The sequence below is a fragment of the Bos indicus genome, chromosome 11, assembly GCF_029378745.1.
Source record: "Bos indicus isolate NIAB-ARS_2022 breed Sahiwal x Tharparkar chromosome 11, NIAB-ARS_B.indTharparkar_mat_pri_1.0, whole genome shotgun sequence".
Taxonomy (NCBI): domain Eukaryota; kingdom Metazoa; phylum Chordata; class Mammalia; order Artiodactyla; family Bovidae; genus Bos; species Bos indicus.
In genome coordinates, this window is record NC_091770.1 from 44,321,433 (window position 1) to 44,334,539 (window position 13,107).

A 13,107-nucleotide genomic window follows, 5' to 3' on the forward strand; every position below is an offset into this window, starting at 1 on the left:
TAAACAAATCGCCTGCAAAACACCTGAAATTAATGTCATTAAAAAAATAATTTTCACACTTACAAAAGACTTAAATGATTTTCTATTGAAGATTTTTGAGACAATTCTGAGTTTGTATTTTTCTAGAAAATAGTCCATTTCATCCAATTTTCAAATTTATCAGAACAGAGCAATAGAGAATTTATAATTTAAAAAACTTTATCCTAAATATTTTTGTTCTTTTTATGTTCCCGGCTCTCTGTTTTGCCATGTCTATAAATGCATTTTAGTTTTCAGTTAAAAGCAGTCTCTTCTGCTTTTAACAATTACTCTGACATTTTCTAAAAGCATTCTTGTAGCTTCCTTCATTCTTGTCAAGGTGAAAATTGCTCAGTCGTGTCCGACTGCAACCCCGTGGACTATGCAGTCCGTGGAATTCTCCAGGCCAGAATTCTGGAGAGGGTAGCCCTTCCCTCGTCCTGGATATCTTCCCAACTCAGGGATCGAACCCAGGTCTCCTGCATTGCAGGGAGAGTCTTTACCAGCTGAGCTACAAGGGAAGCTCAGGAATACCGGAGTGGATAGCCTAACCCTTCTCAAGTGGATCTTCCCGACCCAGGAATCGAACCAGGGTATCCTGCATTGCAGGTGGATTCTTTACCAACTGAGCTATCAGGGAAGCCCTCTTTTGTCAATGTCACCACTGAAATTGAATGTTCAACTCCATCTCTGATGAAGACTCAGTGAAGGGTCCCTCACTTGCCTCGCCCTCCCCACCTTGACCCCAGGCCCCACAGCTGCTGCTCCTGATGCTGGCTAGTCACGTCTCATGCACACACTCTCAACCACTGCTCTCCCTGTTGTCTACCCTTCCAAGAAATTTAACATTTCACTCCATTTTATACACCAACTACAATGATTTAAACCTACCTATGTTTAAGTGGTTTCAGTGTTCACTGCAGTCTTTTGGTACGATGCTGACTCAGTAAACTCAGTTCTAAGTTGGTTAGAATAATCTGTGCAGTTTCTCTTCTCAGAATAGTGGGTAAGTGGTGTAACTTCTGAACACCTACAAATCTGAAAACGTTTTTCCACTGTCTTCACTGACAACAGGCATGTCCGCCAGGCGTAAATCCTCAGAGATCCTGTCCCCCAGAGCCAGAGGGGTGGCTCCCTATCAACCTCCGGCAAGTCTGCTCTCCTGCAGGCAGGGGTTTCTGTCTGCCTTCCCCCTCCATCAACACTGTGTATGCACATAGCCCCCTCCTCATAGTCCCCACGGTGGGGACGGGTGCCTTCCATCTCCACTCGGCCACGGCCCAGAACTCGGCCCCTTCAGAAGCACCAGCCCCACGCTGTCTGCCTGCCCCCAGCATTGATTCTACCTCCTGTAGCGACTCCACCTCCTGTAGCATTGATGAAGGATGCTCATTTTTGCTTCTGCATTTTCAAGTTCCTATAAAGCCTCCACATCACCTTAGCCTGCTCTCTGTATGGATTTCTGCTTCACAAACAGCACAGCTTATATTCTCTTGAAAAGGCCCAGGTCTCCAGATCCCAGGATGAGATTTATGTTGAGATTTATGCTGATTTCCTCTGTGCGTCCACCCTCTGTCCTGCGGCCCGAGCACCAGCTCACCTGGACCCCGGCCACAACCCTCCCCTCTGACGGCATCAAGGTCCCTGGTGCTGGGCCCATGGCAGCTCAGATGTACGTGCTTCTGCTTATGGAAGGCGAGGCTCTTCACATGTTAAGAAAACGGAACAAGATGATCTAACTGTGTTCCCACACAAACACCAATTTTATTCCAAATAATCACATAATTTTAAGAATTTCCCAAAACATTTTTACAAAGAGTAGCCCCAGTGTCATTTGCCTTGAAAATCCCATTGTGTACATGAGTACCACCTGAGCCAAATGGGAAAAGTCCAAATTTGCTGCAGCTCCATGGGTTTCATTTTAAAAGTTTTAAAAACTTAAAAAAAAATTTTTTTAAACATTTTTTTTTCTATTTTTCATGATAAATGATGCTACTCATATGTAACTTTACTCGGTGGACTTTTAGTTACTTTGCTGATTTTTACAATCTGACAAGCAGCAGCACGCATGCAGTATCTGTAAACAGTAACGACCAGTCTAAGGGTTTGTGCTGGTGGCCAGGGAGCTGCACTTCGTTAGACCCAAATTGAACAGAGTGGAGTTGAGGTTGATGCAGAGAAAGGCGTGCTCTGGGTGCGTCGTCCTCTGTATCTCCTGAAGCATCAGGTGGATTGTGAAGAGTTCAAAGAGCTTCTTATTACTCCTGCAAGAGAAGGAGCACCTTAACGTCATCTCACAATCAAGAACAGTGAGAAAGCCTTACGTGTGAATAGCATCCTGTTTCATACATGAGGAAATGAAATAGGTAACCAGAGATTCACATGCCGAGAAAGACAAGACACGATTTGTGAAACAGGCCTAACATGGAAAAGTATTCAAGGAGAAAAGAGGACAATTCATCACCCTGGAGCCTGCACCCTAGTCACTACCAGAGCGGGCTTGCCCTCAGCCAGCCAGAGTCAAGTACCTGACCACCATGTCTCAGGAATGTCAGCTTCTTCATGGAGCAGACCATTAGCTGACCTCTTGACTTAGCTCCTGGCCACTGTCCTCTGCAGAGCAACCAGTCAGCAACCTCATTTTCAATAAGTTAAACTCGTATCTGGTAACGTATTTCTTACTTCCTTGTCCAGATCTATTTCCCTCTATGGTAACCTTTATAACCATCCATCTCACATCCAGGGTCTCCATCTCTGTGGATTTACAGGTTTACTCTAAGGCTGGCTTGGGCATTAATGATTCCCAGCCCCTCATTCAAGCTTTGTTCCAATTCTTTATCTACGCCTGAAATGAACACAAACTTCAAAGCTCTGGCCCAGGCCACAGCCATACGGGAACTACACCTCCACCAATTCCAGGAGCAGGAACTCAGAGGAATGAAACACGCCTGCAGCCTCAGGGCACCACAGAGGGTGAAGGACCACAGGCCTCCTGGAGAATTCACTGATTACAAATCAAGACAGTCACAGCCAGTCAGCCTGAGAAAAGGAAGACCATGAACTGACAAGCCTGAACGACACCAGAGTTAAACTAGTACCTTGTTGAACTAAGGATGAAGTCACAACGTGACAACAAGTGATTTACTGCTGTGGCATCGTGTGCGACACCAGGCAGGACGGGCTGACCTGCAGCCACACACCCACAAGTAGCCTCAGGGTGCACTGTGTTTACTGAACCAAACCAAGAGGTCACGGCATGAAAAACAACGCACAGAAGATGTTCAGACTTCCCTCAAAAGAAACACTAGAGTATATGAGATTCAGGGAAAATATAGTTTAAAGTCTATGTCCTTTTTAAAAAAAAATAATTTAAATATCAATGCTTGCATCAGGGAAAGAAGAAATACAAAAAGAAAGCCCTCACTTATGGCAATGAAATGAAACCAGTGCAGCAGTGCGTCCAAGACCGTTTGTGGCCAGCACAGGTCACAGTCTTTTCTGCCTGCTTCCTTCTCACCCCTGACCCAGTGCATCCACAGTAAGCACCAGCAGGACACACCTTCATCTGCCCCTGTCTTCACCTGTGATCACAGCGCGCCAGCCTGCAGGAAGCTGGCCCAGGGTTCACTCTGTCACTAAGTGTGTGGCCTGAGACCAGCATTTAACACACCACACGTTTGCTGGAAACTCTGATTCAATAATCACAGTGGAGCCACTGCAGGAAGCAGAAATCTAAATGATCACAGTGAGTTGGTTTCTGATGAGAAAGGTGAGAAATCAAATATCCTTACTTGATCTTGGAAAGTTTCTGCAGGATGATACTGAGCTTCTCTAGGACATGGAGGTCGAGCTTCGGGGCCCGGAGCAGCACGGAACAGGTCCGGAAGAAGAGCGAGCAGCTGCAGGCCTCCAGGAAGGGCTGCAGGGCACCTGCGAGACAGGAGGCTCAGGGCAGGGGGCGGGGGGCCAGGCCCTGCGGGGCGCAGTCACCCACTGCTGGGTAGGGTTTCCGTTCTTTCCACTCTTATACTATGGGGAAAATACCATCATTGGAAGAATTAAAATATCTACTGGCTCTTGTTGAACAAGCAAACTGAAGGTAATGACGTCAGAGTTCCATTCTTCAGACGTCAGATTCTTCCACTAAGCAGAATCGAGAATACAGTCCATAAGAGGAGGCTGTTTAAATAGTGCTTTAGCAGTGTTTAATAATAAGAAGAAATTCTGTTGGGGTGGTAATTTTTTTAAAGCATCCGAAATTTAAGAATTTCATTTACATGTTAATGACAGCTTGGATAACCACTGAATAAGGAGGAACTTTTTAGCATAAAAGCAAAAGTGGGAAAGATTCATAAAAGAAAAGATTGAAGATTTTAATAAAATTTTATTGAAAAGACGTATGCTTTCTATAGTTTTCCTTGCTTGATTCTTTTTGAGCAATAAGTGTTCATTTATATTTACTTTTCAAACCGTGGTTAAATATGCATAAGGTAACACGTACCACTGGAACCACTTGGAAAAGTGCAGTGTTTGCTAGTGTTAAGTACACACATGCTGTTGTGTAAACACCACCCCACGCACCCCAGAGCTGCTCATCTTCCCCAGCTGACTGTCCCGTTGAGTCACTAACCCCCAGTTTCTGTGCCCCACTCCTACCTCCTGTCTCTACATATGACAACACGGGGGCCCTCACATGTGTGAAGTCACAGAGGATCTGCCCTTCTGTGTCTCTTATTACACTCAGCATAACATCCTTGAAGCCCATCTGTGGTGTAGCAGGTGTCAGCTTCCACCTTTTTAAAGGCTGAATAATATTCCACAGTACACAGACCACACTTTCTCTTGCTGCTTTCAAGATTCTCTGTTTTTGACAGTCTGACATTTTAATATCATGTGTCTCCAAGGCGGGGTCTCTCTGGGTTTATCCTGAACCTCACTGAGCTGTGGAATTTGGTGAAATTCTTAGATTTGTAAAAGCACATCTTTCCTCAAATGTGGTAAGTTTTCGGCCATATTTCTTTAAATCATCTTCATGAATTCTCTCAGCCAAATCTCTGGACAACCACCTGCAGCTTCATGGAGCACTGTGAATCTAGCCCTGCCCTGGATCAGATGCTGTCTTCAGGGAGTGCTGTGGCTAGGCTGATCTTCTGTCCAGACACTAAGACTTTCTCCACATCAACAGTAAGGCTGTGTCGCTCTCTTGTCCTTCGTGTGTTCACTAAGCAGCACTTTAAATTTCCTTCAAGAACTTTTCCTTTGCATTCACAGCTTGACTAACAGCTTAGTCGAAGAACCTCAGCTGTAGGCCCGTCTTCGCTTTTGACCCACCTTTCTCACTGACTTCAATCATGTCTAGCTTTCTATTTTAAGTGAGAGAGGAGTACTCTTCCTCTCACATGAACTCTCTGAGGCCACTGGAGGGGTATGCTGCTGCTGCTGCTACTAAGTCGTGTCAGTCGTGTCCGACTCTGTGCGACCCCATAGACGACAGCTCACCAGGCTCCCCTGGGATTCTCCAGGCAAGAACACTGGAGTGGGTTGCCATTTCCTTCTCCAATGCATGAAAGTGAAAAGGGAAAGTGAAGTTGCTCAGTCGTGTGACTCTTAGCGACCCCATGGACCGCAGCCTACCAGGCTCCTCAGTCCATGGAATTTTCCAGGCAAGAGGATGTTAATTAGCCTAATTTCAATATTGTGTGTCAGGGAGCAGGGAGGCCTGAGGAAAGATATGGGGGAACTGCAGTCAGTGACACAGGCAGAACACACACAACATTATTAAGTTCACGGCCTGCCCCCCAACACCCCTCCTGCCCCAAACCATGACAACATCAAGACCACTGGTCACAGATCACTGTTAACAAACACAGGAATAATGAAAAGGTTTGAAACACCATGAGAATGACAAAAATGTGACAGAGAGATGTGAAGGGAACAAATGCTGCTGGAAAAATGGTGCCAGAAAATCTATTCAAGGCAAGGTTTCCACACACCTTCAGTATGTTTAAAAAAAGAAGTACTTGCAAAAGCACAGTTCACAATAGGCTTGTGAACGTACATATTTTTGGACAGTAGGACTTTTGGGTCTTTGGCTAGTTTCCCAACTTCTATTACTTTTATAATAAAAATAAACTTTATTTGAAAAACAAGGTCTGAGAAACATCCTCAAATACATTGTTCCATTCAGGTGTTAAACGGTAACACAAGATGGTTTCTAGAGCACAAAAGAGAATAAACTCATAATACAAATACAAACTTAAATTATTTTATTGAAACTATGTCTGACAAGAAAAGGAAAGTTCTTCAAGAAAGTGAAACTCATGCTCTTACACAGCTAAGCCCAGGTAGGTGAGTGACAGCTTTCACCACTGACAGGAAGAAAAAAAGAAACTACAGAGTAACTTTCTAAAAGCACACTGCTCGTTTATTGTCTGATTTATATTCATGTGCAAAACGTATAATCAGAAGTCCTCAATCTAAAAATAACACTGTGCTCACCACACACACTCAGGTAGAGCAACGCACAGACGTCCGTTCAAACTCATGAAGTGTAGCCCAGCAGCTTTCAGAGAACTCTGCCCACACGGTTCCTGGTACTTCTCATGCTTGGGGGGAGGTAGGGTGGGGATGGCTGAGATGACCTGCGGCAGATGGACAGGGGGCCCTGGACAGACACACAGAGCTCCTACCGCTTCGCCATGTCTGTGCCAAAGACCGGTCTTCTTAAAGTTCCAACACGGCACCGGGAACCCACCACCTTCCCCCAAATATGTGACAACAGTCATGAAACAAGGTGGCCACCAGATTGGGTGGCTCAGGTCCCCCAGTCACAGCCCACTAGACAAACTGGAACTCCACTTGCATCTGAGACACGAGAGTCCAGAATGGCGAGCCTAGCAGCCAGCTAAGGCGAGCGCTACAGTGTAGACAAAGTTTCTCTACTTCTGAGTCTGGTCCACAAAAACCTCTGCCTGAGGCCCCACCAAGCCCCACTGGGAATGCTGTTTATGCAAATAAACTTTTCAAGTTACAGTGTGTCTCAGTTTACCATTTCACAATGCTGCTAAAAACACTAGAAGACGAAATAAAACAAACATACAGAATACATGCCCCATGTTTTAAATTACTCTGGGATTTAACAGACGTGAAACAACTGTGGAGTCACCTCCCAGTCTCAGGTCATTTCTACACTGACCCCAGGTGGACACCACCAGGCCTAGCTTAGCCACTGGCAGCTCCTCCTGTTCAGCAAAGTGGCAGACCCGAGGCCCAAACCACAGCACTGCATACACGGGCCACCAAGGCCCAAGAGCTGCAGACCAGTCCTATCAGGATTTCTTTTCCAACAATTCTTCCTAAACAGTTATATGGTAAAAGAGGGCTTCCCCAGTGGCTCAGAAGTAAAAGAATCTACCCGCAATGCAGGAGATGTGGGTTCAATCTCTGGGTTGAGAAGATCCCCTGGAGAAGGGAATGGCAACCCACTCCAGTATTCTTGCCTGGAGAATCCCATGGATGGAGGAGTCTGGCAGGATACAATCCATAGGGTCACAAAGAGTCAGACACGACTGAGCAACTAAATAATATGGTGAAATGAGTTTCCCACCTCAAACCTAAAAAGAACAAAACAAAACCAACAGTGGAGAAGTATTTGCTGTGTTTTGATCTAAGATTCATTTATCCCTTCAACAAACTTTGTTGGCTAGTATCAGGCATTGGGTTTATGCTAAAAATGGAAAACGCATCCAACAAATACACACACCTCAGTCAGCGACCCTCAAAGTTACATCACTTCCGGTCTCCTGGGTCCCATCTCTCTGCCAGCACAGCTCCCAGAGAGCAGCCTCAGGAGCAGCTGTTTACCCCACGGGATGGGAAGAGCAAGAGAGGGTGAGGGCGGCTGGGACAGAGATGCTGGGCCCTGCATGAGGAATCGGACATGGTCTTCCACATGGGTGCTGTGGGCGCCCCAATACTTCTGAGATTGTATCACGTTGTCCCCTGGCTACACAGTGACTTCGTCTGTCAGACACTCAGATGGCTTTGTCTCTGATAAACAAACATTTTCACCTGATAGGAGTTTTGTTTTCCTTACTGAAAAAAATTCTGTGGAACTCGTTGGGAATTCACCTACTTCAAAAACTAACCTTAAGTCTCTGTGTCTCAGTTACTAATTTTGCAATGCTGCTGGAGACCTGACATCAGTCAATCAAGAGCTGCCATGTCACCATCACCGCTCAGGGAGGAGTTAGACTCCAGCGGGCAGTCTGATCGTTTAACAGTGACAGTCAAGAGATGAACACGAATAAACACAGTCAGCGGAGGCTGTCCCCCTGGGGCAGGAGGAAGCAGCCCAGGGTCGGGGGTGTGTGGCAGAGCCCCTCCCCAACCCACAGCCCTGGGTTCAAGTCCGAACTCCACCTCGGTCCAGCCGTGGGTCCAGGACAAGCCAGCTGACCTTCCAGGCCCTGGCTTTCCCCAGGGCCTCCTCGCAGGACCGCTGTGGGGAAACAGGCACACAGACCACATCCAGGGAGGATGGAGGGACAACTGGCCACCAGGGACCTGCCCTTGCTTGCTGGCTCCCACAGAGCGTGAGCTTCCTGGCTGTGGTTCCATGTTCTCAAGGCATAATGAGAAGTGCCGTGCACGGAAGATGAGAAACCGAGAGTGGGAAGAATCACTGAAGCAAAATGGCAGCTTCCCATAAGTTGAGGGGTTTCCCTAGGGTCTGAAGAACAAGGCAGGCAAAGCCCATCAGGGTCTTGGCTGGGCTGGGGAGGAGCCCCCACCAGCGAGTAAGAGCTTGTCTCACCCACCAGGGCCATCGCCGAGAGGAAAACCCCACTGACCACACTGCTTCACGCACTTGAGCATCAGAGACACAAGGAGGCTGTGGGGGTCTCTGGGAGGAGAGGAGGCTGGGTCCCCATGTGCCCTGCAGGTGGGGATGCTCCCTCCCACCCACCAGGAGGACATGGATGCTCTGCCGCACAACAGACATGAGGAACAGAGAAGGGGCTGGAAAGTGAGCGAGTCTTCACACTGAGGCCCCTGGGAAAGCTGGTGGACATGTGGACAAAGGGTGAGGCTCTATAACTCTGAACGGCACTGCTGACCCTGTGATCCAGCTGTGCCGTACACAACACAGTCCAATGTTGAGAATAGGCTCAAACCACTGCCCTCACTGGGCACGACACTCCTTGGACTCTCCCCTCCCTCCCGTTATTGGACATGATACTCACTGGATTCCACGGTCATCTGCAGCAGGCTGTCCATCACACTGGGCAGCAGCCCCCGGCTGGAGAGCTTCAGGTGGCTCAGCACCACCGGCACCGCCTGCAGCTGCAGGAACAGGCTCTTCCCCTCGTCCGCCTGCAGGTCCAGACACAGCGAGTCGAATGCCTGGGCCAGGAAGTCAGCTGGAAGACAGGGCACCAGACAGTGACCACATCATTAGTCCAGCAGGTCACAGGCATGGCAGTAAGGGGACCCCGATGCGGCCATAAACATGAGAGAAAAGGAGAAACTGGAGGACCAGATGAGATGGGCTGAATTCAGACACTGCCTCTCACTCAGCTGTCAGGACTGAAATGGGAGGAGACGGTACGACAGGGTAAACTTCACTCAGAAATTCCCTGTTTAACACTGAATTTACAGTGAACACCACTCGTTTATATCAAGGAAAACAGTCAATATTCAGCAGTCTGATCATGACTACTGCCTGCCGACACCTGTGAGCAGCATCACCACCGCCACCTCGACAGCTGCTTCTGAGACGAGGTTTCTTGCTACTGCTGCTCCCATCGACCTGTTTCAAAATGTAACTTTATAAAAATGGGGGTTTCTGCCTCAAGATCAAGACCAAATGGGAGCCACTCCCAGAGCTCAGGAGACCGACCTTCTTGGGTTGCCAGTGACCTCTCTGCCAGGAGGAATGGCCGGGGGGCCAGACCATCCTGACCGCAGGATGGACCTGAGGTCAGATAATGCGCAGGTAGTGCACGAAGAGTTAACACAAAGTGTCAAATCCACATCAGGATCATGTCTATGCAGATGCTCGTGAAGAACAGAAGTCCTTGATTTCTGCCCTGACACTCCAGCGATAACCCTTCCCTGACCTGGGCCCTCACCGTTACTTACGAACTCTGTACTTAAGTCCTGTTACTTCTAAGTGGATGAGGTTTTACTGACACTGTGTTAGAGCAAGGTCCACATTTCACAGAATGTGCTTTGCTTACATGAACAAATCTCTTTCTTTGTTCATTATTGTTCCTTATTACTGATGATCAGAAGAGTTAACACTCTAGTTACAAGCTCTGTGGGGTCTTGTTCATCAGGGCGCCACCCCCATGACCCAAGCACCCCCAAAGGCCAGTCTCCTGACACCATCTCCCTGGAAATAGGGTCCCCATGTGAACTGAGAGGGACAAACATTCAGCCCACAGCACATGGCAGCCAGCACCTCTCTCTGCCAGTGTCCATCTGACCTGCATGGACCATCCCCAAGTCACCAGTTTTCACTATTTGCTTCCATGTCCATCCCCACGTGTTTAAGGCCACTGCCGGGGACGGCGTGTCCAATACTGGACTGCGCAGAGTGGGGGAGGGGGCACCGACTCCTTCCTGCTTATCTCTTCTTCCCATTAGCGTTACCAGCCACGAACATCACTGTGTCTCTGATGACGGGACCAAGTATGTTGATACATGGTGAACTCTGGTCTGGGCTTCTTACACACATCTCAGACAGCCACTACCCCTTCTGATACAACTCTGGGGACCATAACCACGAGGAAGAAGAGAACGAAGACAGAGGCACTGTCTGGTAGGCAAGCTCTCTCTGTTGCTATCTACTGAGCTCTGCTGTTACAAGGAAAAGCAGTCAGAGGCCAGGGAGGCAGATTAACATACATGTGTTCAACTAAACTCTATTCACAGAAATAAGTGCTGGGCCTCACTGGCTCCCGGGCTCCGGCCCACCAAGCATTGTCCCAGTGGATCCGTAAAGGCGCGCTCTCCGTGCTGTGTGGGTTCTGTGAGGCGGGTAGCGGCAAAGGCTGCCGTGGACACAGGATCCAGGCGCATCAGTAAAGGCCCTGGAGGGCAAGAAGCCAGCCCACCATGACCTTCTCAACTTCAGCAACTACAGTCGGGCCCCCAGCACGAAACAGCACACTAGTCCACTCTGAAAAAGTAAACTGTGTAACTATGTAAGAACTGCTTCACTGTGGACAATCTGAAGGCTTACCTTGAGTGACTGTTTTGAGGACGATTAAAGTGGACACGAATCTCAGGGGCAAGCTGGTGCTCTTGAAGAAGGCAGCTGTCCTCGGTCGACTCTCCACTGAGTGCTCTAAGGCCACGTCCTGAACACCCTTCGTCACCACTCCTCTGAATATGTCTTCACCCAGCCTCCTCAGTGTGGCTGTCATGGTCGAGTGCTGTTAAACATATGAACTCTCTCGGTACACTTATCCATGGTCAGGAAATAGATATTTTAAATACTACAATCAAATATATGAACTAAAAATAAGCCAACTAAAAAAAATTCAATGGAGCTGAAAATACACAGGATTGAAAAGCAGAATACAGGACACCCACTTTGCAGACATACACAGATGAAAAGGGCATGGACGAAGAACACACACCACGCTGACAGAGACTGAGAGGCCGGAGCAGTTCTCAGCCTCAAACAGGCTTCAGAGCAGGCAGTTACCAGGGAAGGAGGGGCAGCACGCAGTGATGGAGGGTGAGGGCTCCAGGAAGACACGACGACACCTCGGGTGTGTGATCGCCTGCAGACACAACACCCACCGCACCGTCTGTCAAGAATAACCGATAAGCTGCACTTCATGAAAATCAAAACCTCCTGTTCTGTGAAAGCACTGTCAAGAGAATAAGAGGACAAGCCAGAGACGGGGGAGAAAACATGTGTAAAAGACACACTTGAAAGACTGTTATCCAAATGCTGATAGGGTCCTAGAGATTCAGCAGTAAGAGAACACAGCCCGATTAAAAACGCACAGATGACCCGGACACCGCAGCCGAGACGACACACAGATGCCAAGCAGACATAAGCAGCAGCACCGCACACGTCATCAGCGTGAAACCCCTGTGGGTAACACCCCACACTACAGGAAGGGCCGAAGCCCCGAACCCCGACACCACCAAATGCTCGTCAGCCCATGGGGCAGCAGGTACCCTTAGCACTGCTGGGGGACCAGAGAGTGCAGCCACTCGAAAGACTGGCTTCAGCTTCTTAAATAACAAAGCATCCTCTTAGCCAACAACCACATTCCCTGATATTTCAGCTCCTGAAGGAGCTAAAAACTTACATCCACACAAAAACCCACCTGTGGATGTGACAGCAACTCTACTCAGAGTTGCCAAATCTTGGAAGCAACCAACATGTCTGTCAGTAGGTGATGGATAAACAGTGGTCCATCCAGACAGTGGAATAGTATTCACAGCTGAAAAGAGTTATTAGGCCGTGGAAAGGCAGGGAGGAGCCTTAATACATATGACTATGTGGAAGAAGTCCATGTTAAAAGGGCACGCACTGTGTCACCCAGCTCTGCGACATTCTGGAAAAGGCAGGACCACCTGGGTAGTAAAGGTGGGGGAGAACAGGCACAGCACAGAGGATTTTTAGGGCAAATTTTTTTTTTGGTATCAAATGTTAATTTTTTGCATCAAATTTTATACCAAACTATACTGTGTGATAGTGTAACAATGGTTACAGGCTCCAATACATTTGTCAAAACCCACAGAACGCACACCACCAAGATGTTGGGGGATGATGGCACATCCACGCAGGACGTGGATGTGAAGAAGATTCCGTCTGGCAGGGATGCTGATGGGTGGGGCAGGGGGGGGGCGCCGGCGGTGCAGGTGTAGGGCAGGGTACCTGGGAAATCTCCCTGCTCAATGCTGCTCTAAACCGTGACGTCTACATATGAGAAGAGCCACGTGAGGCTCTGGAGGGAGACGGGACGGTCACCTGATCGCGGCCCTGGCGGCGACACTGCACCTGTTCTGCACAGCGTCACCTTCAGGAGATGGACACAACGTGTCTATTATTTCTTATGA

The 13,107-nt window shown here is 48.2% G+C and overlaps 1 protein-coding gene across 8 annotated transcripts in view; it reads right to left on the minus strand.

Annotated features, from left to right (window-relative positions):
- Positions 1-1,752: 1,752 nt before the first annotated feature.
- The window catches only part of CCDC138 (coiled-coil domain containing 138), a 29,991-nt gene continuing 18,636 nt past the window's right edge, over positions 1,753-13,107 (minus strand). For 2 of the 8 annotated variants that reach the window (XM_070798753.1, XM_070798752.1), the window contains 3 exons: positions 11,267-11,459; positions 9,264-9,440; positions 7,638-8,749 (listed from right to left, as the gene is read on the minus strand). In XM_070798753.1, the coding sequence (XP_070654854.1) occupies positions 8,334-8,749; positions 9,264-9,440; positions 11,267-11,459 (786 nt within the window). In that variant the 3' untranslated portion in view covers positions 7,638-8,333. The other 6 variants (XM_019970222.2, XM_019970224.2, XM_070798755.1 and 3 more) reach the window with 6 other exon arrangements.